At 30.3% G+C, this 25,961-nt stretch overlaps 4 protein-coding genes, 2 long non-coding RNA genes and 2 other non-coding genes across 12 annotated transcripts in view; 5 read left to right on the forward strand and 3 right to left on the reverse strand.

The window, feature by feature from the left end:
* Positions 1-101: 101 nt before the first annotated feature.
* Positions 102-3,785, reverse strand: LOC127255870 (protein HYPER-SENSITIVITY-RELATED 4-like). The gene is made up of 3 exons (XM_051281625.1): positions 3,385-3,785; positions 1,615-2,230; positions 102-728 (listed from the first exon to the last, which is right to left on the reverse strand). Exons 1-3 carry the CDS (start codon positions 3,783-3,785, stop codon positions 300-302), a joined length of 1,446 nt encoding a protein of 481 aa, XP_051137582.1. The 3' UTR covers positions 102-299.
* LOC127255875 (uncharacterized) lies at positions 2,089-4,014 on the forward strand. Its single transcript, XR_007839736.1, has 3 exons — positions 2,089-2,217; positions 3,423-3,801; positions 3,871-4,014. It is a non-coding gene; the product is annotated as an uncharacterized LOC127255875 (long non-coding RNA).
* A 6,008-nt stretch (positions 4,015-10,022) lies between these two features.
* On the forward strand, positions 10,023-12,663 carry LOC127254923 (putative cyclin-A3-1). Its single transcript, XM_051280278.1, has 8 exons — positions 10,023-10,485; positions 10,946-11,178; positions 11,257-11,332; positions 11,417-11,493; positions 11,616-11,649; positions 11,741-11,890; positions 12,070-12,201; positions 12,299-12,663. The coding sequence occupies exons 1-8, from the start codon at positions 10,192-10,194 to the stop codon at positions 12,368-12,370; spliced, it is 1,068 nt and encodes a 355-aa protein (XP_051136235.1). The 5' UTR covers positions 10,023-10,191; the 3' UTR covers positions 12,371-12,663.
* A 1,563-nt stretch (positions 12,664-14,226) lies between these two features.
* LOC127256249 (cysteine-rich and transmembrane domain-containing protein WIH2-like) lies at positions 14,227-15,890 on the reverse strand. Its single transcript, XM_051282155.1, has 3 exons — positions 15,804-15,890; positions 15,484-15,682; positions 14,227-14,517 (listed from the first exon to the last, which is right to left on the reverse strand). The coding sequence occupies exons 1-3, from the start codon at positions 15,859-15,861 to the stop codon at positions 14,472-14,474; spliced, it is 303 nt and encodes a 100-aa protein (XP_051138112.1). The 5' UTR covers positions 15,862-15,890; the 3' UTR covers positions 14,227-14,471.
* A 1,764-nt stretch (positions 15,891-17,654) lies between these two features.
* Positions 17,655-22,276, forward strand: LOC127256290 (nucleobase-ascorbate transporter 4). Of its 5 annotated transcripts, none has more exons than XM_051282223.1 (16): positions 17,692-17,748; positions 17,848-17,949; positions 18,182-18,284; positions 18,636-18,733; positions 18,839-19,015; positions 19,109-19,209; positions 19,302-19,377; positions 19,962-20,021; positions 20,131-20,315; positions 20,449-20,545; positions 20,648-20,734; positions 20,829-20,887; positions 21,037-21,128; positions 21,213-21,290; positions 21,377-21,540; positions 21,623-22,276. In XM_051282223.1, exons 3-16 carry the CDS (start codon positions 18,194-18,196, stop codon positions 21,839-21,841), a joined length of 1,584 nt encoding a protein of 527 aa, XP_051138180.1. In that variant the 5' UTR covers positions 17,692-17,748; positions 17,848-17,949; positions 18,182-18,193; the 3' UTR covers positions 21,842-22,276. The 5 variants fall into 5 exon arrangements, with proteins under 5 accessions (XP_051138200.1, XP_051138180.1, XP_051138211.1 ...); XM_051282254.1 differs by having other exon boundaries at positions 17,698-17,748; positions 17,848-17,920; XM_051282243.1 differs by lacking the exon at positions 17,848-17,949 and having other exon boundaries at positions 17,655-17,748.
* A 754-nt stretch (positions 22,277-23,030) lies between these two features.
* The window catches only part of LOC127256308 (uncharacterized), a 4,119-nt gene continuing 1,188 nt past the window's right edge, over positions 23,031-25,961 (reverse strand). The window contains exons 2-3 of the long non-coding RNA XR_007839830.1: positions 23,735-23,784; positions 23,031-23,497 (exon numbers count right to left, since the gene is read on the reverse strand). This is a non-coding gene — a long non-coding RNA (uncharacterized LOC127256308). The remainder of the gene's footprint in view (positions 23,498-23,734; positions 23,785-25,961) is intronic.
* On the forward strand, positions 24,405-24,476 carry TRNAP-UGG (transfer RNA proline (anticodon UGG)). The gene has a single exon. It is a non-coding gene; the product is annotated as a tRNA-Pro (tRNA).
* Positions 24,997-25,068, forward strand: TRNAP-AGG (transfer RNA proline (anticodon AGG)). The gene has a single exon. It is a non-coding gene; the product is annotated as a tRNA-Pro (tRNA).

The following is a 25,961-nucleotide window of genomic DNA, read 5'->3' on the forward strand; positions in this document are numbered from 1 at the left end:
CGGGCGGTCAGTGAAGTCGGGACATGGGCCAGGCCCAGATGTGCTCGGGCTGCGAAACGAGTGTGTATCTTGTATCATAATTGGGGTGGACCATAAGGACAAAAAATCCAACAATATCATATCACATTCAACATACCCATATACATATATACTTATATATTATATTTATTATATAGCATATGAGACGTCTTTCACATTTATTATTTTTTATCGTTCACTTCTAGAACCCCCATTTTCCTCGGCCTCGAAAACTTTTTCCGTCGACTTTCCGGCCGGCGGTAGTCGCTTCGCCGCCTCTATCAATTCTCTATGTCCACCGGAGCTTCAACATCCTCCTTAGTCGCCGCTATATTCTTTTTATCCAATTCTTGCAAGTTTTCTTCCTTTTTTTGCTCGAGGAACTTAATCAACCCGCGAAGCGCAACCCTGGGGTTGTCGCTCTTCAACAACTGCTCGCCAATTTCGGCGGGAGTCACCTTAGCCGAGGCAACCATTCTCTCCGCCTCCAACACCAACGGATCCTCCACGACCCCCAAATAATTCTTCACTAACATATTGAGGCCGCGGGGAGTGCAATACGACATGTGGATGTGCACGTCCATACGGCCCGGCCGAAGCAATGCCGAGTCGAGCTTTTCTTTGTGGTTTGTCGTGAACACGATGATCCGCTCGTCGCCGCAGCTCGACCACAATCCGTCGATGAAATTCAGCAGCCCCGATAAGGTGATCTGTACAACACCGTCTAAAGGTTGTAATCCTTAGCCCGGTCTACCAAAGTGTGTTCAAATAGTTTGATATGAAAATTAAACGAAATAATAATATCTATATTTTTTATGGGTAAATTATATCATCCCCTTGTATTTTAGTAAAATATACAAAATATTCCGTATTTTATTTATTGCGTGAAAAGTTTGCATGAAACATCCTCCCTTTATCCAAAAATGATGTTTGGTTTTAAATAAATACCTAAATTACACATGTTTTATACAAATTAAATAAAAAATATAAGATATTCTAAATAATTTTTATAATTCTTATAAAAATCAGATAATAAAAAATTGTCTTCAAAAATCATCAAAAGAAGGATTAAATAATTATTTATTTATTTATTTTATTCAAAAAAATTATTTAAAATATTTTGTATTTTTTGTTTATATAAAACTAACGTAATTAAAATATTTATTTAGAATTAAATATCAATTTTAGAGAAAAAAATATTTCGTACAAATTTTATATTAATATAAGGATATTTAAAGTAATAAATAAAATACTTTTGTATTTTTACTAAACCAAAGGGTATATTATATAACTTACTTATTTTTGTTCTAAAATAATTTAATAAATTTTTATTAGAAAAACTAAACTATTAAACTATATCTTTATTTTTTGATATATATTTATTTGTTATTATATTTATAAAATTATTGAGCTAGGGATGGCCGGACTTTAAAAGATTGGGCCCAGTCCAGTTCATTATCGTTACATTTTTCTTTTTTTATTCCTCAAAACACGATTATTTCTTGTCAGATTTGAATTGAATTTTCGAATCTTTATCAATTTTTGCCGGTTTATATGTGAAGATATGTAAAAGAGTTGAAGCAGTTGAAAACTTGCCTTCGGCGTGTGAAAAGGATGCCCCGAAGGAGGCGGCGGAGCCTCCGCCGCATTCCTCTCCGACAGATCAATCGATGCTGCGTCGATGTCTTCCACCACCAGAATAGATCGATTCCCCGTCGAAATCAGCAATTTCCTCAGATTGGAATTGTGATGGATATCAGTGAGCTCGAGATCGTAAACATCAAAGTTGAGATAATTAGCCATGGCGGCGATCAAGCTCGATTTCCCCGTCCCCGGCGGACCGTACAGCAGGTATCCTCTCTTCCACGCCTTTCCGAGTTTCCGGTAAAGCTCTTTCCTCTTCACGAATCGGTCGAGATCATCGATGATCATCTGCTTCATATCGTCATCCATGGCCAGAGACTCGAAATTCGCCGGATGATTGAGATTTACAGACTGCCATGGCGAAATTCGCTCCCCCATCATACCGTCATTTCTTAAGGTATGTAATTTCAGAGTCTTCCTGCCTTCTTTAACCGCCATGGAAACTTCTAGAACGTGAGGCAGGTACTCTTCCAGAACCTTCGCTTTGTGCTTTTTATGGAAGACCAATTCGATGTATCGAACGTCTGATCTCACCCTGGAATTGAACTCGTCGTGGTAATGTACCCGCCTATTACATTTTTTTTTTTTTTTAATAGTGTTTTAGAATTGCATATTATATATAATGAAATCAGAGACACTACAGCTATACATGAGTTGCAAAACAGTTTGAGTATCTATTACATTTTACAGAGTTATAAATTTGTATGTTATTAATAATGAAATCATAGTCGTTTATACCCATGATTATCAACACAGTTAGAGCAAGAAATATGGCAAACAATTGAATTTTATTAGAAATTGAAAATTAAATTTTACTAAAGTTAAAATTTAATACGCTGACAACTACGGATATTTTCAAATTGGAAGATCTCCAGATTTATATATATATATATATAAATATATACTCCCTCCGTCCAAGTAACAAGTATATATTTACTTTAGGTAAAAATAATGTAATAATATTTTTGCCTTTATTTTTTTTTGGTATAAAAGTAATGATGTCATGTAAAAGTAAGGATATTTATGGAAAAAAGTGGGGTATTTAATAAAATGATTACTTTGAAATTAGACATCCCAAAATAGAAATATGTATACTTTATAACTTAACGGAGGGAGTATATAAGAGTTTGGTTTTTATTTGAATTTTGAGATGAATTTGAATTTATGTGTTTTTTTTTTTTTTTTTTTTTTTAGATTTGAGTTGGATTTGAATGAATGTATATTGATTTGAGAGTAATTAATATAATAATATAAATGTATATTAATTTATATAATTTGATTATACAAAATAATATATATATTATATATATTTTATTTAATTATAATTATCATAAATCTTGTTTATATTTATAATTTAAAAAAAAAAAAAAAAAGAGACAAACGCTGTCCCCAAACTTAATTGTCTAATTTAACTTACCACTAAGTTTTAGTTTTACATATTATATAAAATATATAAAAATAATTATAAATTAAAATTAAAATTAAAATAATTAAATAATTTAATTAAAAAAAAATTATAAATTTTAATTTCAAATTGTGATTAAAATATATAATTATATTTTAAAAAAAAAAAAAAAACATCGCATAAGTACAGAAAGAGTGAGAAATTAAATGGGACGATGAATAATATATATATAGTAAAATAATAATGTTTTAAAAAATATATATAATAAAATAATAAGGATTTAATTTAAATAGTGGAAATTTACTCTCAATTTGTACCTGGGCTCCGTCTTACGGACGACGAGTCGCCATTTCAGGTTGATTCCGGCGAATTGATCGGCGATTTCTTCGTTACCGCCGACGGTGACGTTGATTTTCTTCTCGTTTTCCGCAAGCGAGGCTTGGAGCCGCGCCGTCGCAGGGCTTTTGATGGTGCTGATGTAGAGCTCCGCCACCTCGAACAGGTGGTTCCGTTTGAGTCCGTCGACTTCGTCGATGGTTAGGGTTATGTCGTTGGCGAATGTGGAGAGGAAATTCTGGAATTTCGAGAGGAGATAGTGGCGGAGCTCGTGGGGGACGAAATCGCTGGCGAATGACCGGACGAGCACCGCCGTGGCAGCCACCGACGCCGCCGTGGACACGGCGGCTTTGACCGACGGGAAACGGAATTTCTGATACATTGCGGAGCAAGTTCTGGTATGATGGGTTGAAGTCTGGTTATATATAGCGTTAACGGTGACTTGACGCTGACTTGTGACGTTGCAGTCGGAGTAGAGCCTGACTCGTCGTTAAATCCACGCCGTTGGTGACGTGGGGTCCATGGTGGACGGTCGTGATCGACTCTCGGGATCTAGAAGAAGGAGACCTCTTTACTATTGTTTAAAAATTAGGGTTGTACTATTAAAATTGTACTGAGTTTGTTTAGTTTATATGAAAAGAAAGATTCAATTAAAAATAAAAATAAATAAATTATATAAAACTTTTTTTGTTATTTTAATAAAAATGTAAAAAAATACTTTATATTTTATTTATTGTGAAATTCTTTTTGTATTATATTATAATTTGCTTAAAATATAATTTTCGTCAAAACTGATAGTAAGTATATTAAATAGTCTTTTTAAATAAAATAAATAAATATATAATCGATTAATTTATTTTTTTTTAATTATAAAGACAAACTGTTGCGTAATTTTTACAAAACATTATAAATTATTTATTTATTTATATTATTCAAAAATATTATTTAAGATTTTTTATTTCTATTATTTATATAAAATTACATAATTTAGGTGCATATTTACAATCAAGTTTTTGAGTATTTTGTACAAACTTTTATATAACAGATAGTTTTACGCGATAAATAAAATATAAAATATTTTATGTATTTTTTATTTAAATACAAGAAGGTAGTGTATAATTTATCCCAAAAATAAATTATTTTTTTATTTTAATAAATAGGAGAGGAGAAAAAAATAATAATAATTTTATTATTTTGTCCCTATAGTATATAAATAAAAAAATAAAATTATATAATAATTTTTTATTAATATATTACTAAAACATCAATTTTGATATAATAGAATAATATATAATGTAACGCAATTTATTTTAAAATAAGCTTATATATACTTATGTAGCATAAATAAAATATTAGATTGAATTATTTTATAAATAAAATTACAAGAAAATTGAATTATTTTATGTCGCATAAAAATAAAATTACAAGAAAACTGAATTATTTTATAATAATATAATTATTTTGACCTAAAATGTATTTATTCAAAATAAATTAAAAAATAAATATTGTTGGTAGTATTAAATAAATAAATAAAAATATATGAATTTGTTTTATTAATTATAATTGAACCCTTACCAATTTAATTACGTTAAAATAATTTAATTTGATTTATAAGAAGATATAATTTTAATTATATTATATAATTTTAAAATATCATAATTAATTTTTTACTATACGTATAATATAATCTACGTACATAATTAAATACAAATATAATATATAATGAAAAAATATAATAGTAATTTTAAATAATAAAAAGCCAGACAACTTTTATTCCCTTTCAACTCCAGTTTATCAAAATTTAGAGTTGGAATTTTATTTCTCCTCCTTTCCCTTCCATTAAAGTCTCATTTAATAAAAATTGAACCAAATAATATATATATATATATATATATATATATATTTCCCTCTCTTTTCATCTTCTCCAATCCCTTCAAACCAAACAAATCCTAAAGAATTTATGGATCTCTATGAATAAAACCAATGGATATTACAAAAATTTTAATTAATTGTGTTTGTTTTGTAAGATTGTTAAAAGAAAATATTTTTTTTTATTTGAGATATAGGGAATTATGCAGAGAATATAAAAATAATGAATATATGCAATGTATTAATTTTTTTAAAAAAAATATGCGAGAAAAAAAACATAAAAAGAACAAAGTTGTCGTATTTATTAAAATTAATTTGAAATGAAATGTTATATTTGAATTTTCTGTTTTAATAATAATTTGATTTGATATTTTGTGAAAAAATATTATTATATTTTTATTGAGAACTATGATAATAAATAAAGCTGATTTTTTTATTTGAAATGATAAAAAAAACCAAACCAAAATATGATCCTATCTTATAAAATTTATTAGTATTTATATATTTTTTTACATAAAAATAGATATATATATATATATCTTAAAAAATAAAAATAAAATTTTTATAGTTTCTGAAAAAAAATGAAATAAAAAGAATTTGTTTTAAAAAAAACTCAATAATTTCAAATTAAAATTGTCACAACCGAAACCAAAATCAGCAAACCAAAATCATGACTTAGAAATTCGATTTCAATTTGATCATTTGACAAACCAAAAGTAAGTTTAAACAATCTCGATAAGTTTAACTATAACCCGGCCTTATTCATCAATTTTATATTGTTAAAAAATTAACAACTAAAGACATAATATTATTTTTAATATTACCGACATTATAGACATAAAAATATATATATATTCGTTCAATAATACAAAACATTAACAACACATCAAATATATTTTTTTTTAAAAACAAATATACATATTGAATTATGTTTATTTTGAAAGTAAAATCAAAACACACCCAGTTAAAACTTTTTTTCCAACAAAGTCAAAAGTCATATTCCTTGTGTCCGTAATTTGTCCTGTCTCATATAATTTGTCATTTTTTTTATAAATATGATTATACACTCTAATCTTATTTTAAATTTTAAATTTTATAATTTTTTTAATTTTAATTAAACTATTTAGTTATTTTAATCTTAATTTATAATTATTTTTAGTATATAATAATTATTTTTACTAATATATATTTTAATTACTTATTAATTATATTTTACAGTAATAGTCTCATATTACTTATAAAGCTGTTAAACGAATCGAGCCGTTCCTAAACTCGGCTTGGTTCGGCTCGGTTAAAGCTCGTTCGCGAACGTTAACGAGTCAAGCCGATCAATATAAACAAGCTCGTTTGGTTAACGAACGAGCCCGAGCTTTGTTCGCGAACGTTCGTTTAAATAATATATTTATTATAAATATTATATATACATATAAAATTATAAGTCATAAATAAATAAAATATTAATTTAAAATATATAAATAAAATAATTTTAAATTTTCTTTATAATTTATATATAAATTAAAAAAAATAAGACAAACGAGCTCGAACGAACTTAATCGAGCCTAAACGAGCCGAACACGAATTAGAGCTCAAACAACAAAAATTCTTAACGAGCCGAGCTCGAACATTACGAACGAGCTCGAAAACTTAACGAATGAGCCCGAGACTTGTTCGCAAACGTTAACGAACACTTAAAATTTGGCTCGACACGGCTCGGCTCATATCGTTAACAGCAATAATTACCTAGGACAGAGAGAGAGTAATGGGTGTGTTTGTTTGGGGGTTTGGATTTTGAGTTGGGATTTGAACAGTAAAAAATTTTGAATTTGAATAGTTGTATGTTGTGATATAAATAGATGTTGATGTGATGTTTTGAATGTAAAATTGATTTTTAGTATAATATAAAAAATAAAAAATAGGTGTTTCATTTGATATTTTTTAAAAAAAAATGAAATAAATAGTAAAAATCTAATCCAATCCCCCAAACAAACACACGTATCAACTTTTCCAATAATGAAGACTAAAACTAGAGACTTTTCGGTTCACACTGAAGCGTGGAAAAGGGGACATGGCCAAGTGTTAAACTTGGCTATCATATATCAAAACTGTACATAATAGTACAATTTTTGTACAAAGAATAAAATAAAATATGATGTATAACAACCATTCTTCCTAAAATGGAATAAAAACAAAAATACCAAAAAACACAAAAAGATTTTTTTTCTATTACTAAATATTAGAGTTTCTGATAATATGTATTTTCTAAGTCCATTATAACTATGTTGATTTTCTTTTTAATTGTCTATTAAATTTAGCATTTTTGGATAAAAATAATGAAGGCTGGTCTTGAAGAAATTTAAAACTTGTTTGTTTAATTGAAGTAAGGAATTAATTGCTAGGGAAAAATCAATCTTAATGGTCAAGTAGGATAATTAAGAGTGCGTTGGTTTGTGGGTTTTAGTTTTTTGGGTTTGGATTTTTGAATAGTAAAAAGTTGAATTTAAATCATTATTTGATGTGATATAAATAGAGATTAATGTGATTTTTTAAATGTAAAATAAATTTGTAGTATAATATAAAAAGAGAAAAATAATTGTTTGATTTGATATTTGTTTAGAAAAAAAAAAGATTTTGAATAATAAAAATTTATGGTAAAATCCACAAAATAACACAACCTAATAATTTTATTTGATCGGTCTTGATCAAAGAATGAGTGACTTGGTTCCCACGCGTGAGAAATAGACATAAACCTCTAGTTAAAATGTATAGATTATGATGCTTATTTGTCTATTGTGTTGCTAAGGATTGATTGAGCAGTGAGATTTTTTATTTTTATTTTTCTTATTTATTATTCTTATTATTATTTTATTTATTTATTTTTATTTTTTTTTATATTTGACAAATGGAATTCAACAAATTAGACTTGATGTCCATGTGAAAGATTGTGAACATTGCTACAAATTTGAAAATTTACAAATCTAAATGATTGGGATCGGAAGGAAATTAAAGAGTGTATTTATTTGAAATTTTATTAGATTTCAAAATTCTATATATTTATATAAATTTATAGAGTTTATTCAGAATTTGATAGAGTTTATACATTGATTTAAATTAATTTTTATATATTTGATTGGATTGTTTACACAAAATATATTTATAGAAAATTAAAATATTCAAATAATTAAATAAAAATATAAAAAATGTAATAGTTAAAATAAAAAAATATATTTTATTAATGATGTATTATAATTGTAGCATAATACTATATTTATCTATTAAAATTTTATATTTTATATGTGTATATTATTATTAATCTAACAAGTTTGATGTAAAATGTCAATAGGATAAAATAAAGATGGTGACGAATACTATCTTATTTCAAATGATTTGGGTTTAAATTCTCTTAATTTTTTTTTTAAATTTTACTTATATGGATATACTTTTTAATGCAAGAAAAAATAAGAATTAGTTTATAATTTAAATTAAAAACGTGGAGTATTTTTTTATTAAAAATTGCTAATATTTTTATATTATATTTTAATTTGTAAAATTATTACTAATATTTTTCGATAGATATTTTAGTTTTTGAAAGTACTATAATTTTATTAAAAGATTATAACAATATTAATAAATATTGTGATAATATTTATCACTTCTAATAATAATATATATTCTTAAGAATTCATAGAAATCTCTTCCGATAATTTGATTTCACATTATATCATTTATTCATAATTTTCAACAAGAATTCATTAAAATCATATAATTTTGAAGTCTATAGATATTTGAATACCTCCAAATTTTAAAAGATTTTTAAAATTTGAATTAAATAGCTTCGGATTTGAATAGACTTTTACAATTTTGGATTGAATTCACTCAAAATTTAAAAGTTTAATAGAATTCTATAAAATCATGATTGAATATATATATCCTAAGAATTTGATTGAAGTTAAATGTACTTGTTCCAGGCTAGATACGACCAGATTTTTTCAATTTTATTTTTTAAGGCTCAGGTACGATTTTTTTTCATGCTGTATTTGAATCAAATTTTTTAGCAGTACCTATTTTGTCAACTCTGACTTTTTTAGTTTAAATAGAGTTTGAAAATTTGAATGTTTTATTAAAATAATATTTGATAAGATAAAAAAGATAAATATATATATATATATTTTTTAGAGAAAGTAAAATCTATATAATAGTAAAAGTTTGTATAAAATCTCAAGAGTAACACACCCTAAAAACTTATCTGTATACCAAAGTTTTAAATTTGTATAGATATCTTTTTGAATAGATTTAAATTTTTTTAGAATTTTAAAAACAATTAAAAAATACTATTTTGTCATTTAAATTTATATTTTCTTTTGAATTGTAAGAAAAAATATTACTTCTTTTAGCAAGAAATATATTATTATTTTTTACTTTTTTTTGAAAAAACTTATTGTCCAAACATAATTGAAGGACGGGCTGGCGGGGCGGGAGTAATATATATTTTAAAAAATAAATATGTTTAATAGGAGTATTTATTTTTCTAAAAATTAAATAATGCCAAAATTACAAGAGAATTGTATAAACAGATTGGTCTTTTACCTTTTAATAAATCACGGCCGTTACTTTTAGACCGGACGGCCTAAATTAGATCCGCCAATCATTCGGTCCGATCTATTTTAAGTTGAGGTAGTGCGCCACTTTGACGAGTGGCGGTAAACAATTCTTTTTCAAATTGTGAATATGGCGGCCATCTTCGCATCTCTCCCTCTTCCCCTTTCCCTCTTTCTTCTTCCCCTCAAATCGAAATTATTTGTCCCGGGGAGCTTTCCCTCCTCACTTGTTCACTATAAATTCCATCCATTCTCATACATACGATCCATAGTCGGTTATTTGCTGCATCTGTCTCTTAATACGCTAAGCATACAAGGGCATCAATGGCTTACAAGGAAAATCAGGAATGCCCGCGGTGCAGAGCGTCTTTTAAGCGACCGGCTGAATCTGAAAAAGGGGATCGGATGTTGAAGAAGAGGACAGTGCTAGGGGAGCTAACCAACAACGCATTTGATGTATCCAATTTCTCGCAGAGCTCGATTGTGGGTAAAAGCCGGAAGTTGGAAACAGAACAATCTTGGATAAGCGCAGAAAGTGAGAATAGCTTGGATTTGGTGGAGGAGACTCCAATTTTCCAATATCCTCCTTCGATTTACCTACATTTGCGCTCCTTGGAGGTATATGGTTTTATTTAGATTGTCTGTGTGCTTCTTTCTTTTTTTAAGGATTTGTAACTATAAATTGATAGGCACCACTTGGAATGGTGTTTTACTCTAGGGTTTGGAGTCTTAAACTGCTATTTCTTATGGATTACTCTTGATTTGGATTGTGGCTATCTTTTATTTAATTAGATTGATTAGAACTTTGGAAATCTGCTGCTAATGTTATTACAGTTTGGGTTCTCCATAAAAATTCAGCAGCAGATCTGAAAATATTTAATCCGACAATTGTTGGCGCTGTTCCAATTTGATATGGTTTTTACAGTTGCTTTTGTGTATTTGCTGTCATTTCCTATGCTTGAAAGGATGTTTTTCAAAGATTTCAATCCTTTATTTGACTTAATTTATAGTTAGCTTTTCAAATCTCTTGCCTGTATTCATGTTGGTTTCCATATCTAATGAAGAATTTTGAACTTAGGTTGAAGCTACATTGAGGCCTTCGTCTAATTACATGGAGACGGTGCAGACTGATATTAATCCATTTATGCGATCTGTTTTGATTGATTGGTTGGTGGAGGTTGCTCAAGAATATAAACTTGTTTCCGATACATTGTACCTCACTGTAAACTATATCGACCGATATCTTTCTACCCATAGCTTGATGAGGACCAAGCTTCAACTTCTTGGCATAACATGCATGCTAATTGCATCGTAAGATTAGTAATTTCTGTTTTGATTTGATGATGTAAATTATTTTGCTAGTTCTTATATGCTCGATACAAACTGCAGTAAACATGAAGAAATCACCCCTCCTCACATCGAAAATTTTGTCTACATAACAGACAATTCATTCACAATCGAAGAGGTATTATTACATTTCTATCGAGTACTTTGAATAGTTGTAGCTTTAAACACTCACATTGTGAATATCCATGGCTGTAACTATCAGGTGATGGAAATGGAGAAAGATGTCCTCAAGTTTATAAATTTTGAGATCGGCCTTCCAACTACAAAAACCTTCCTAAGGTTCGGAAATTTTCTGATCATTTGTTGATTGTTCCCAAGCACAGTTAATTACAGAGTTTCTGTAAAGAATTTGTTGTGGTTGATATCCGATTATAACCTTCTATTTTTGGGATCATTTTCAGGATAATGTCGGAGGCAGTGCAGGAAGAACCTGAGGTGGGTTAAGATTTTTCCAACACACAATTCTCATTGTCGAAGCATTTATCCATATGTATAATGCTAAACTAGTTGATTTCCTTTTTCTCAGTTTTCGGATCCTGAATTCGATCGTCTATGTAGTTATCTTGGAGAGCTAAGCTTAACAGACTACAGCTGCATTTGCAACACTCCATCAATTGTCGCTGCTTCGGCCATTTTTCTTGCGAAATTGATTATCCAACCTACATGCCATCCATGGGTAAGCCTTAACCTCATCCTAACATTGTGTATCATAACTAAATTGCAAGGCAGCCATTTCTCCTGCACTCAAATATTCTTTGGCAGTGAATCATTTATATAAAGGATAATGTGCTGTAATATGTTCTTCGATTTTTGAATGAAACGAGTCGAGGTTTTAAATGATCCCTCCTTATGCAGAACCTGGCGCTGCAACAACTAACAGGGTATAAACCAAATGAGTTGAAAGAGTGTGTTCTTAGACTTCACAACCGGAAACTAACAAGTGAAAAATACGCCCCGGCTATTCGACAGAAATATATGGATCCTCAGGTACCTCTCCTAGCCCACAATAGCCCTTTTGTTCTAACAATTTCACCAAATTTTGAAAAGAATCCAATTTTTGCATGTTATGGTTTTATTGAAACAGTTTGAGTGTGTTGCCTCTTTGGATCTACCCGCGGAAATTCCTGCTCGCTTTTTCGGCATCTCGAATGAATGAACTTGTGCAGCTCCCTCTTCAAGCAATCATCAAAGATATCCTATTGGAACACCATTGTTGGAAGAAGTAGCAGCAACAATTTTCACCTTTTGTAAGAGCAATGTGTAGTACTAAAAATAGGCTGTAGACTGTCGAAGCTATATTCAAGGAAACCATTTGTAACAAAATCTGCAGAGCTTCTATTCTTAGTATCACATCAATTTTGTTACAAACATTTGTATTCCTATCAATAATTGGGAAAATTACATCCCTAAGTTTGCATATTGATGTTTATTTGAAATGAGGCAGATTATGCACAATAAAATAATTACATTAATTTTATGCTCACCTGTGTATCTTGAACTTAAATTGTATTCCTTCGGTTCCGGTCAAGATGACTCTTTTGTTTATAGATGCATTATTTTAGGTAATGTAGATTAGTAAGTTATTAATAATAAGTCATGATATTATTTTATTATTTTATGAGTAGTGTTGGCATTTTAAATATTTTTAGCATTATATATTAATAAAATATATACAATATGAATATAATTTTGTAAAAAACAAAATTTTATATAATACAAATAAATAAGAAAAATAATTTATTTATTTATAATTAACTTAAAACTAATTTTATTAAAAATAAGAAATTTTAAATATAGATAAAAATATTTATTCATTGAGGAGAGAAATAAAATAAAGGGGTTTTGAGTGGATCCATATGTTAAAAATTTAATTAAATTGATTTATATTTGTTAAATATGTTTATGAAAAAAAAAAAAAAAACAGCCGCGCAAGCTAAATTGTGAGACATTTCGGCACAAGAAAATAGTGGGAAAGTCCTAGTTGTTGTGTTCTTTTGTAAGCGTTAGGACAGAATTTTATTATTCAAATTCTTTTTTTTTCTTTAAAAATATTACATCAAACAGTTTTTTTTTTTTTATATATATATTATACTACAAATTATTTTACATTCAAAATATCACATCATTTATCTATATTACATCAAATAACTATTTAAATTCTAAACTTTTTCTATTAAAAAATTCAAATCCAAAATCTAAAACCCACAAACAAACACTAGTGTTTGTTCACCTCATTGAAATTTTTTGATACAATTTTTGATTAATATTATAAAAATATAATATTCATTTACATAAAATGTATAATTATGTACTCTATCAACTCAAAAGAATAAATAATTCAACATAAATATTAAATTTTATATTAATGATAAACTTCTTTCTGCCTAACATAAAAATTCATTAAGTTTAAAGCATAAAACAAACACATCCTTAATGACCGTATAATAAAAAGTTGAAAAAGCAAATTCCGAATAAGCATAGTCGTACTTATCAATTAATATACTATATATTATTATACATTATATGAATATAATTTACAAAAATATAAGATAAAATATAAGGGGCATGCTTATTATATATTTTTAGATGAATATATGTTAAGAATGAAAATAATGTCAGTAATATAAAAAAAATAAAAATATTATGTTCTGGTTATTTATCTTTAATGAGTAGATATAATGTATATTATATATAATTATGTGTATAATACTCCCTCAGTCTCAACTAAAATATCATTTTTTGCAATTTTTGTTTGTACAACTAAAATATATATATTTTTTCTATTGTAGTGAAAGTTTATATGTTAATACCACTAAAATATTTTTTTTCTATGAAAGTAATTATATGCTAATACTAAAATATTTTTAATTTTAATCTAAATTATAAATATATCGTTACATATACAATTAATTTATACATAAATCAAATGACAAAAATGTCAAAACTTACTATACATTTTCACGAAGTAATAAAATAGTGTAATTTTTTTAATTTACTAAAGTTTGGAAGAGAAAGATTGTGCTATGCACCGCGCGACACTAGCACATATTAAAGAACAAACTTGCATAAAATTTTTTGAACATCACCAATTGCAAACAAAATCGAGACAGAATAATTTAAGAAAACAATTTGTGAAGTCGATAAAGTTGTTGTCGTTTCGATCATCAAACAATAAAATTGGATCCTCTCTGTCTCTATAGCTCTCCCTCTTTCCCGTGTATCTTCTTCCTTCCGTCTTTCATATATATCTCGTATCATCAAAAGCATGCATCCAATAGACAGCAGCAGCATAAAGCAGCCAAACTACACAATACACATGATCACCAAGGTAGAAGAAAACATACAATTAGTTTAATTAATTAAGAAAGATGAACAAAATGAAAAGTGTTCGTTTAAAAAATTTCAACCAATTTCCACTATTTATTAAATTCTCTCTCAAAAACATCAAATCAAGCATTTATTTTTTATTTTTTATATTATAAAAAATATAAAAAATAGTACATCAACACCTATTTATATCACATCATAATCACATTATACACTTATTCCAATTCACAATTTTTTCTATTCAAATTTCAACTAGAAATCCAAACCCCCAAACATACACACCCTTAATTTGTTAAACAAGAATCATGATTGATAGGTAGGGTCGATCGAGTCTCCAACATATTAGAATAATAGAACTCAAAAGTTTGCATATATATCAAAATAGAAACATTAATTTAGAAGTTAGCAAATCCCACAAGTATTTATATATGCATTGATCTAATATGGTATATGAAACCAAGAGTCAATTGATTCATATTCAATCTTCTTCTTCTACAACTACAAGGCTTACAGAAGTGAACATGAAATTCTTTCCCTATTCATGTTTACCAATCTCTAATTTAATTTCATCCATATGGATCAATCTTATCATATTTGCTGATTTGATCCAACAAGCATTCAAACCGAAGCTAATAATAATAATAATAATAATAATAATAATAATAATAATATCTTGTCCTATAAAATCAACACTATTTGTCTTGCATCATTATATTTGTATAATTTACTCCACAAATATATTTATATCATAAAAAATTAATAAATATATTTTTATCATTTTTTCTTGATTGGTATTACTGGTAGAAAACAATTCATCACATTCACGGAAAAGAAACAATCAATCAATCAATTACAGATCCAGACTTCAAAACAAACCAAAGAGCAGATTTCCATATATAATCTAAAATTTAATTAAATAATTAATTAATTTAAACGACGTACCATCCTTCCATGCAACCACTGCGACCCGACTGCTGTTGCTGCGGCGGCGGAGGTGGAGGAGGACCGTACGGCGGGGGATACGGCGGGTAGCCCTGCGGGTAGCCTTGCGGCGGCGGGTAGCCCTGTGGCGGGTAGCCCTGTGAGGGGTAACCCGCCGGAGGATATCCGTCCTTGGGATGATAATCCGGGGGAGGATACCCTAACAATTAAATCAAAACCACAAATTAATCAATTCATAAATCCCTAATTAAATAAATTAAAACGACGATCAGGAACGAATCAGAAGAAACTGTAATGAAGTATGTATAATTAGTTAGTGCCTTGGGGAGGAGGAACGCCGACGGGGGGAGGGGGTTGATTCTGATTGTAATAACTCATGATTTGATTTGATTTCCTTCTTGCTTCAATTCCTTGGGTGCAGAAAGGTAGGGTTAATATATATATATATATATATATATAAATATTGGTGGACGCGGGGAATTATGGGCGAAGAAGAAGAATATAATTTATGTACTGAGAGAGATAAATGGATGGGAGGAGGAAGGTGAGATTATATATATATAATAGGATGAATTGATTGATGCAGATATATATATATATATATATGGGAATCAGGATCTCATATTCTCACATGAGAAACATTCTTCACTATTTTTAGATTAATACCCATTATATATATATATATATATATAGATATATGTATGGATCTGCAGAGGCGGAACTAGAGACCAGAGACCGATGCAAGGGGCTAGTTCTTAAATTTTTTAAAATAACACGATTAAAATATATATTTCAATGTTGTATTTTTTAAGTTGATATATTTGAAGATAATAATAATAAATAAAGCAATAAAAAATACATATAGTATATATTTATTTTTATTTTGTTTAAAAATAATAAATAGAACTGTTTTTTTTTTTTTAAAAAAAAGAATATTTAAAAAATTATTAAAATTATCTTATTATCACAACTAAAAGTATATTTAACTTTTGTTATATATATATATATTATATTATCTTATAACATTTCTAAAAAATTATATATGAAATTAAAATACTAGGCATAAACATACTTAACTATTTTTTTAGTATTATTCTTTATGAAATTTAAATATTTTTAATATACAAATACATACATACTTATATAAAAAAAATTAAAAAATATTTAAATAAAATAAAAGGGGTGGGCCCGGGAGGGGGGGCTGCCCCCCCTTGCCCTATGGTGGTTCCGCCTCTGTGTATCTGTCAATATAGTATATAGATATATTTTAGATGACAATATATGGCTTCTTTATATTTGTAATTCAATCCTTTGGGATTTAGAAATTTATATATGACTGTGTCAAGCCGACATTACCTTCTAGGCACTCAATACGACAATAAAAGTACTATATAATAGCAAAGAATGACCCGGTGAGATAGAGTGAACTTGTAATTGAGTGTTATCGATTCAAACTTCCGACACCTTCAAATTTTTGGAGACTATTAGGTTAGCAATTAGTGTAACTTTTCTTGTTGAGTCTAGCCTATTAGGTTCGATCGAAAATTTACCCAGACAAATAACAATTGCGAATTTTTACCGTCATAAAAAAAAAAATAATGCTATATAGTCAAATATAATGAGTCATTAATAAAAAAAACATTGCAACAAAAATCATAGAAATATGGTTAATCATTCTATTGCTACATTTGATATCTATAAAAAACGCTATAAGATTAAAAAGTGAAGGTGTTTTGAACCCATAAACTCATGATCACAAGTCCAACTCCTACACCACTAACATCTCTTACGAGACATATTTTTATATAATATAGGTTGTAATTATAATAGAACATACCATATATATATATATATATAATAAAGACATATACTGATTTTATATTTAAAGTGTACTAATTTAAAAAGGTTCGGGAGGCGCGGTCCTTGTTGCATGCAGCAATCGGTTAGTGCTCAGTTAAATGTTGTATAAAACATAAAATAAAACTATCATGTCGTATAATTACGTACTACCACTTAGCTAACGAAATCCATTTTAGTTGTCCAAATTAATTAATTACTTATACAATTAATAATATTAGGCTTTGATTACAACCACAACCAAACGGCTCCACCTAACAAAAACAGGATTAGGGTTGGACATAGTTCAATCTTGACGTTGCTATTATATTATGCTTTTCCGAATTTAACATGCGACGATGCGGACATTTACAGAGGGCTGCAGCCGAGATGGATCCATCGGGAAATTAATGATTATGAATTCATCAGGTAGGTTGAGTTGGTGTGCTTTCCTGAGAATATTGTTTATGTGATGTGAAATTGGAATGGCGCCACAGTCTCAACCATAATCGCTTGCTTTTCCATCAGAATTCTCAACTTCTCCGCCTGCCTGTCTGCCTGCAGTCGAAATAATTGCGGAGTGTTGTTTTGTCAAAAAGTGGTCAGGCCGTTGGTTGATCAAATATTTATGTATATTTCCTTGTTTCTCTTGCTATTTATTATTGCTATTTAAGCTTTATGGGGGGGATTGCGCTCCGATTGACTGTAACGGTGGTAGTGCGCCCAATGACTGACGTAGAAGAAGAGCAGTAGTTAGTTGGTAGGGTATAGCAGACTTGATGTTCTATATATATATATAGAGAGAGATAATTCAAAGAGTGAAGAATTGAAATCTCTTCTATTGGGTTTGGGCGATTTGCAGAGAGAAAGGAGAATGGCCAAAGTGGTGGATGAATTGGTGCCTCACCCTGTCAAAGAACAGCTGCCTGGCGTAGAGTATTGCATCAATAGCAACCCTTCTTGGGGTAATGCCTCTTTCACTCTGCATTTTAGTATGTGATGTTCAAATCCTCTGTTTAATCTCAAATGTAAATTGGGAAAGAACAGATTATCATTGATCACTGTCCTCTGTTCATCGGCTAAACTATGCAACAATTAGTCGTGCTTTTTTTTTCGATTTTAGTTTAGGCTATGTTTACTTGCTGTATAGTTAAATTCAGTTTCACTAATTTTTTTGTGTGTTCGAGTTCTCAAAGAATCAATAGAAGGATAAATGCCTGACTGCTCAAGAAAATTGGTTAAGGTTCTGTTTGGTGCTTGCTATGGCAATTAAGTTTAATTTTGTTAAAAGTAACTTTGATCTGTAACTGATGCAGGTGAAGCAACCATTTTGGGATTCCAACACTATTTGGTAATGCTGGGGACTACTGTGATCATTCCTACCATCATTGTTCCGTACATGGGCGGCGGCAATGTCAGTAATTCCTCTTCAGACCTCATTTACCTCTCTCTGCTCGTACTATGATAAAAGTTTTCATCCTGTATATGATTAATGGTGGAGTAATTCTTTACATATCAGGTCGAAAAGGCTCAAGTGATACAAACTTTGTTGTTTGTTTCTGGGCTGAACACATTGTTACAAACCTGGTTCGGGACACGATTACCGGTAGTTATAGGGGGTTCATTCAGATTCATTGTTCCATCTCTTTATGTTGCATTCGCCCAAAGATATTTCTTCTCATTCAGCCCTTCTCAGGTGAGCTTTGAATCATAACTTTTCCCTGTTCATCCCTCTGGAGCAATCTTTATATCGATGACTTAATAATAATTTCTCATCTCGTTGTTTAAGAGGTTTATTAGCACAATGACGGCAATACAAGGAGCTCTCATGGTAGCTTCAGTGCTACCAATGTTGCTTGGCTTTCTAGGAATTTGGAGGATTGTTGTCAGGTATCCAAGTAAATGAATGTTAATGAGTGAGATAATTTGACTACGCCTTATAAAGAAATTAGTTATCGACTTCCATTAGATTGATGCTTCAGGTTCCTGAGCCCTCTTTCTGCTGTGCCTCTTGTAACTCTTGTGGGACTTGGCCTCTATGAACAGGGCTTCCCGCTGGTACGCTGTTATCTTTACATAGCAATGTTTTTTTCGATCTTCTATAGCTATGACGACTCCACCATTTATTAGAATCACGATTTTGTATGTATGTACTTCAAGCTTTATAGCAACTCCACCCCACGCCAAATTCGGCATGGATGGAGTGATTACTAGATACAAGCATAAAATAGTGTATTTTTTATTTAAATACGGGTATATATATATATATGAGTAAATGGTATAAAGTTATGAAGAGAATTATTTCGTTTAAAAATAGTGTAGTAGGATGTAGTGAATCTAAGATAGTTACACAAAATTTACATTAAGCTGAAGATGATCTTGGAACATAATATGTGCATTTATGCCTAATGAGTTCTACCTTATTTCCTCCATTGCTTCGAAACTTTTATTAAAGTTATGACAACCCCAGTTGAGGTCTTGAAGGTTTAATTATATCCGAGAAACAATTTTTATGGAGTGTCTTGGATATACTCACATAACAAAAACAGCTCGTGTGAATCGAAAGAAGATCCGAGCAATTTTATTTTGTTATATGCAAATATGCTCATCTTTTTTATTATTTTTTCTATGTTGTTTTGTAGCTTGCACAGTGTGTCGAAATTGGGCTTCCCGAGCTTGTTATTCTGATTTTGTTGGCTCAGGTAAGGTATTACATTCCAGCATCATATATGCAACTAGAAAGATTCGCTGAAATGATCCATAAAACTCGATGCTATATTAGTGCACTAAATTCTCATATATATGTGGCAGTATGTTCCGGGTTTTTGGAGCTTTAAACGTCCCATATTTGATCGTTATGCTGTCCTGTTGTCTGTCGGGATAGTCTGGGCCTATGCAGCTCTTCTTACCGTAGCTGGTGCATACAACAATACACCACTGAATACACAGCTAAGTTGCCGTGTTGATCGATCAGGGCTTGTAAGTGGATCATCATGGTACGTATCAAATCCTCTATTATCATCTTCAAGCAACCATTGTTCCCAAGAATGGCTGTGCGATCGACACAATTGAACACCTGCTGCTAATCATAGTGTTCCTAGGAGTGCTTATGCCATGTTTACGATGCAGGATCAGCTTTCCGTATCCGATTCAGTGGGGGCAACCCAGCGTACATGTGGGAGAAGTTTTTGTGGCGATTGCTGCAGCATTTGTTGCTATGGTTGAGGTCTGTGTCCATTAAACAATAATCTCGACAGTCTTTCTATAATACTACATCTTCGAAAACATATAATTATCATCCAGTTTTCTTGTCATTTCACTGTGGCAGTCAACAGGGGCATTCATTGCTGCAGCCAGATTTGGGAGCGCTACTCATATACCTTCTTCGGTTCTTAGCCGAGGCATCGGCTGGCTGGTATGGAGTGCAACTCAAAATATCGATTATTCTTCTCCAGATCATTCATCTCTTCATGAATACTGATTGTGTGCGTTGTCTGATAAACTAACAGGGATTCGGCATGTTTCTGGATGGTTTATATGGAACGGGAACTGGATCTACTGTATCAGTGTAATGTATCTTGCATCCTGACTTGTACTATAAAACAAAATCGATCTATCTATCTATCTCTTTAATTTGAATTTGAGTTCATCGTATCTTTGTGGGATGGATGTATAACTCGGCTCTAAAAGCATATATATGTGTATACATATATATAGTGAAAATGTGGGATTGTTGGCTCTAACAAGAGTTGGAAGCCGCAGAGTAGTCCAGATATCGGCGCTGTTCATGCTCTTCTTTTCGGTATTAGGTAAGTAACTCATTCATTCATTCATTCCACAATTAACTACATGTACATTATTACTTGATTCCTTCATTCTTGATGAATTAAAAGGAAAGTTTGGGGCTGTGGTGGCCTCCATTCCCTTGCCCATTGTGGGCGCTCTCTATTGCGTCCTCTTCGCGCTCATGTGTACGTACGCACGCTACCATATCACTTACTCCTTAATTGATCTAAGATCTAACTTCTTGTTTATATGAATGTACACTACACTACAGCCTCTGCTGGGTTGGGGCTGCTGCAATATTGCAACCTCAACAGCTTCAGGACAAAGTTCATAATTGGTTTCTCATTCTTCATGGGGCTTTCGGTGCCAAGATATTTCAGTGACTATGTCATAACAAATTCTGGATTGGGTCCTGTAAGAACCCCTTCAATGTGGGTAAGTATTATACTAATACTAATACTAAATGAAAAGGTTTCTCCATTCCATTCCATGTAATTCTCTGTATGTCTCATTTCAGTTCAACAAGATGGTGCTGTTGGTGTTCACATCCCCTGCCACAGTAGCCGGGATTGTCGCCATATTTCTGGACCTGACATTCGCACGAAAGCACGCTTCGAGCCGGAAGGACAGCGGGAGGCATTGGTGGGCAAAATTCAGATACTATGGAAAAGATCCTAGAAGTGAAGAGTTTTATAGCCTTCCATATGGCTTTTCCAAATATTTCCCTTCAGTTTGATAATTATTTTATACTATATGATAATGACTCAACCACCCGTATATATATATATATATATAGATATAATTAACAACTATTGATAGATTGATACTAAGGAAAGTATATACTTGCATCTGTGTACCTACAATAATTTGCCAAAGAAAACATTCACACATATCCTCAATCCTCTTGGATCCATCTACATATGTCTTTAAATGACTTTTTTTTACATTATATCTTTCTCAATATATATTATACTATTAAATACTAAACCCTCATCAAGTATATTTTTCTTTTTTATTTGTACACCATAATTTATACATTCATTTTATCTAAAAATAAAAAAATAATAAAAAATCACCCAATTAACTCATTCATATATTTTTCGAAATGCTTCTATGAGTGTAACCTTTGGAGGGTAAGTTAAACAGAATTTGACGTATTACAACATGGAAGTAGTTGCCTCTAGCCGCATGCTTTGCGAAACAACTCCGCAGCTTGCGAACATCATATTTTCAAGATTCAAATTGTATGTTTGCTTGAATGTTGAAAAAAAAAAAAAAAAAGAAAGAAAAGAGAAACGAAAATTTAACAAACCTACTGGCAATAAACAAGCTTCAGTTGGTAAAATGGGTGTTGGATCCACTGAGAAATAACATATAACTGGTGGATAAAATTAAAGTTTCCAACCCCAAAATGCACACTGTGATTCCGAAACATGGAAGCATTTGATGCCTTGAAGAAGATAAAGACAGTTCTTGACATTCAACTATCCAAAAAAAAGAAAAATCCAGCACATTAAGCAAATCAAGGACAAGCAGCAATTGGATCAGCAGGACAGGAGATCCTGAGAAAGATTAACAATAATCCCCTTAATAATTGAAGCTCTGTTTATGTGTAATTCAGTGGCAAAAGTTTCTTGCATGCACCGGTATGAACTAATAATAAATAGACATGAAATACCAATATTTGTCTACAAGATCAGGCATTATAGAAAGCCTCAAATATAGATTGTGACTAGGTTCAAAGTACAAAACCAAGCTCACTGGATTGATAAACATATGAAATAAAAATAGTTGTTGACTATAATCAGAATTATAAAATATTCAGTTGAAATGACACAAATTTACACTCCAGATGTTTGGAATAAATCCCAAATTCCAAGATTTCCAGCCATTTAAGACTTACTCTTATTTGGTTGGCTCAATCATTCAATCAATAACAGCTCATATAAATTTTAGAAAATAAATGAATTGTCAAAATTACAACATCTACAAATCAGAAAACCTGGACTACTCGTACATTCATTTTAACATTAGAATATCTACAATGAAACAGCTTAAAAGAATTGACATGCAGTATTCATCATGAGAACAAGTTCTCAATGCACCAAACACAATTAGCACACGTAAATGGAGCATTTGGTCTAGTGGTATGATTCTTGCTTTGAGTGCAACATATCTCAGAGTTCAATTCTCAAAACGCTCCTTCAAACAAATAACACGGTTTTCTAAATTACCGTCTGCAATTTCTCAAATATCTCTAACTGATTTGTGGAAAACAAGGTCAACTGACCACAGCCAACTATTACTCCTAAAAGCAGAAATGGCCCATGTGCACTATTTCAGAAGCTTCAAGAAAGTTCATTCTTCAGAAGCCAGCATGACAACTAACAAGCTGTTGTAAAATTCAACAATTACCATCAATATGAAATTCAGCATCTTGCTTATGATTAGTTACAGTCACTGTCAAATAATTGTATTTTCAAAATCAACTAAGAAGGCTAAATAAGGAATTTGGGTTAGAAAAACTGGAATACTTCTTTTGGCGAAATGAATCAAAACCTTGGAATGTTTTTCAATTTTTTTAGAGCACCTAAAACCCTCCAATGGCTTTTGAAATTTGAATCCTTACTTTTTCAATTGGAATAATTCTTGCTCCAATGTCAACTCCACCATATAAACCTAAAATGTAAAAAGAAGTTTTTTTGGGGTAAAATGAATGCAAATAAGATGAACAATCTAATTTGAATAGCATTAAGAAGGATAATAGCTCAAAGCTTGTGAAGAAAGGATTATAGGAGTTACGAATGACAATAAAGTAAAAATCCAACGAAGACGCAAGGTAAGTTCTAGAACAAAAAAAGAAACCGATGCTAAATAAAGAAATTTTTGATTGATCGGGTCAGGAATGTCATATTATAATGAGGAGGTAAATTGCAAAAACAAAGAGGAAAGAGAATACTTGAACAATTTTGATCAACAAAGCAATAAGAGATGCATTACGAAAAACAAAATTTACAACATATTTCCATTATGATTCAGCAGTTAAAACATTTCAATCATGAACTGTATAATAAGCATGATATGCACAAACCTATAAAACTCGAATAATTCAAGCCACTCCAGTAAGAATTTGGTCAATTGACTGTTCATTCTAGGACAGATGGTTTAAAGAACTTGTCCACATACCATACTCCAAACCCACCAACCTTTTAACAAGTATCAAACTGAGACTTTTGACTAGAAGCACAACATGCAACAGAAAAGCATAATGACAAGTGCAGATTTAAATAAGAGCAACTGGGCATTTGGTCTAGTGGTATGATTCTCGCTTTGGGTGCGAGAGGTCCCGAGTTCGATTCTCGGAATGCCCCCCTTTTTTGCTTCTTCACTGACTTTCAAAGAATAAATTGCCCACCAATAAACATCAGAATTATAATTTTTGTTCCAATTACAGCATTGTACAAAATATGGTTTCATAGTAGATCTAAAATGAGTAGGGTCACTCAGAAAAATGCAAGTCACAGAAACTTTGTAGATGTATATTTAGTGCTTTGACCGTTTAATGTTTCTAGGCGTGATATATTTAACCAGTTGATCTAGAACTCATAAAGACCAAAAGCAAAATTCTATTATAAAACTTATGTAGAATATACATACATAAATATATATATATATATATATAAAAGAAAAAGAAGAAGAACTCTATTTATAAAGAAAATCAAAAGTGGCTGCAACACTAAAATGGTTTGCAGTTGGTGAATTCATTTTAGCTGTAAAATATCTATTAAAAGGAAAACATCAAAGGAGCTACTACGCAACAATAGACAGTAAAATATAAATGCACAGAGGAAAAAGTTTACAAGGTAGAAAACATAACTAGCACATATAACCGGGCATTTGGTCTAGTGGTATGATTCTCGCTTAGGGTGCGAGAGGTCCCGAGTTCAATTCTCGGAATGCCCCGTTCAATAAGTTAAGTACTATTTTATTATATTAAATTATTTTATTTTTAATTTTATTACAGTATAAAATCTGGATGCAACAGAAGTTTATGCCAACATTACTGTCAATGCAGATTTCAGCATTTAGTTACTAAGTGCATTTATCCTCAAGTGTCAATCATATCATTCAATTTCAACCAAGAAAATGAGACTGACAATTAGAGTGATTTCATTTTGCCTTAATACTGAATGCAGCTATAAAGGGGAGTTATATTGGATAAAGAACAAGATCACAAAAACAAACACTAATCTTGAAGGAGACTAATCTAACAGCCAAGCATTTAGATTTCTTTATTTTTTCAGATTTTAGAAAGGGAGCTACAAAGGGTATTCTTAGAACCAAGCAATGAGATCCACTCCAAATCTTTTAGCTGTTCTGTTTACAATCTTTTTCCGTTTTACTATTATTCATTTATCACGCTCCCTAATAAGAATATATTATTTTTTTTACAAAATATTAAATCAAAGTACTATTTAAACCAAAAACACAAAAACATCACAAACCAAACACACTTCAGTAAATAAAAATAATGTCCAAAAATCTTTTAGTTTTTAGTAAATAAAAATGATGAGTTTGTATGTGTTTAGTGTGATTAACTTTATATTAAAATCTTATTTTTAATATAATGTTTTATTTTCATTTCATTATTCTTTAACATTGAACTAAGTCTGTTGTTGACTAATAACAAAATCAAAGTACAGTGTAAATTTTTCAAAAGAGATGTCACAAGATTCAAACATCCTGTAGGAGAAGATTAAAAAACAAACATATATCAATTGCATATTTTTGTATATTAATTTGATATATTAAGCAAATGGTGCACGCCATTCGTCATTTATAACTATGGACAGACA

Source organism: Andrographis paniculata, unplaced genomic scaffold (genome assembly GCF_009805555.1).
Source record: "Andrographis paniculata isolate CXL003 unplaced genomic scaffold, ASM980555v1 Contig12END, whole genome shotgun sequence".
NCBI lineage: Eukaryota > Viridiplantae > Streptophyta > Magnoliopsida > Lamiales > Acanthaceae > Andrographis > Andrographis paniculata.

Bases quoted from the DNA above. Each gene is read 5' to 3' on its own strand.
- LOC127255870 (XM_051281625.1), bottom strand. From the start codon at position 3,785: ATGTATCAGAAATTCCGTTTCCCGTCGGTCAAAGCCGCCGTGTCCACG. The intron at 2,231-3,384 runs GTACAAATTGAG...AAAATGTAATAG, and splicing joins GTCCGTAAGACGGAGCCCAG to GCGGGTACATTACCACGACG. The intron at 729-1,614 runs GCAAGTTTTCAA...GGTGTTGTACAG, and splicing joins ATCCTTTTCACACGCCGAAG to ATCACCTTATCGGGGCTGCT.
- LOC127254923 (XM_051280278.1), top strand. From the start codon at position 10,192: ATGGCTTACAAGGAAAATCAGGAATGCCCGCGGTGCAGAGCGTCTTTT. The intron at 11,333-11,416 runs GTATTATTACAT...TGTAACTATCAG, and splicing joins ATTCATTCACAATCGAAGAG to GTGATGGAAATGGAGAAAGA. The intron at 12,202-12,298 runs GTACCTCTCCTA...TTATTGAAACAG, and splicing joins AGAAATATATGGATCCTCAG to TTTGAGTGTGTTGCCTCTTT.
- LOC127256249 (XM_051282155.1), bottom strand. From the start codon at position 15,861: ATGAGTTATTACAATCAGAATCAACCCCCTCCCCCCGTCGGCGTTCCT. The intron at 15,683-15,803 runs GCACTAACTAAT...TTTAATTGTTAG, and splicing joins CGGCGTTCCTCCTCCCCAAG to GGTATCCTCCCCCGGATTAT. The intron at 14,518-15,483 runs GTACGTCGTTTA...TGTATTGTGTAG, and splicing joins AGTGGTTGCATGGAAGGATG to TTTGGCTGCTTTATGCTGCT.
- LOC127256290 (XM_051282243.1), top strand. From the start codon at position 18,194: ATGGCCAAAGTGGTGGATGAATTGGTGCCTCACCCTGTCAAAGAACAG. The intron at 18,285-18,635 runs GTAATGCCTCTT...TAACTGATGCAG, and splicing joins CAATAGCAACCCTTCTTGGG to GTGAAGCAACCATTTTGGGA. The intron at 20,022-20,130 runs GTAAGGTATTAC...TATATGTGGCAG, and splicing joins TTCTGATTTTGTTGGCTCAG to TATGTTCCGGGTTTTTGGAG.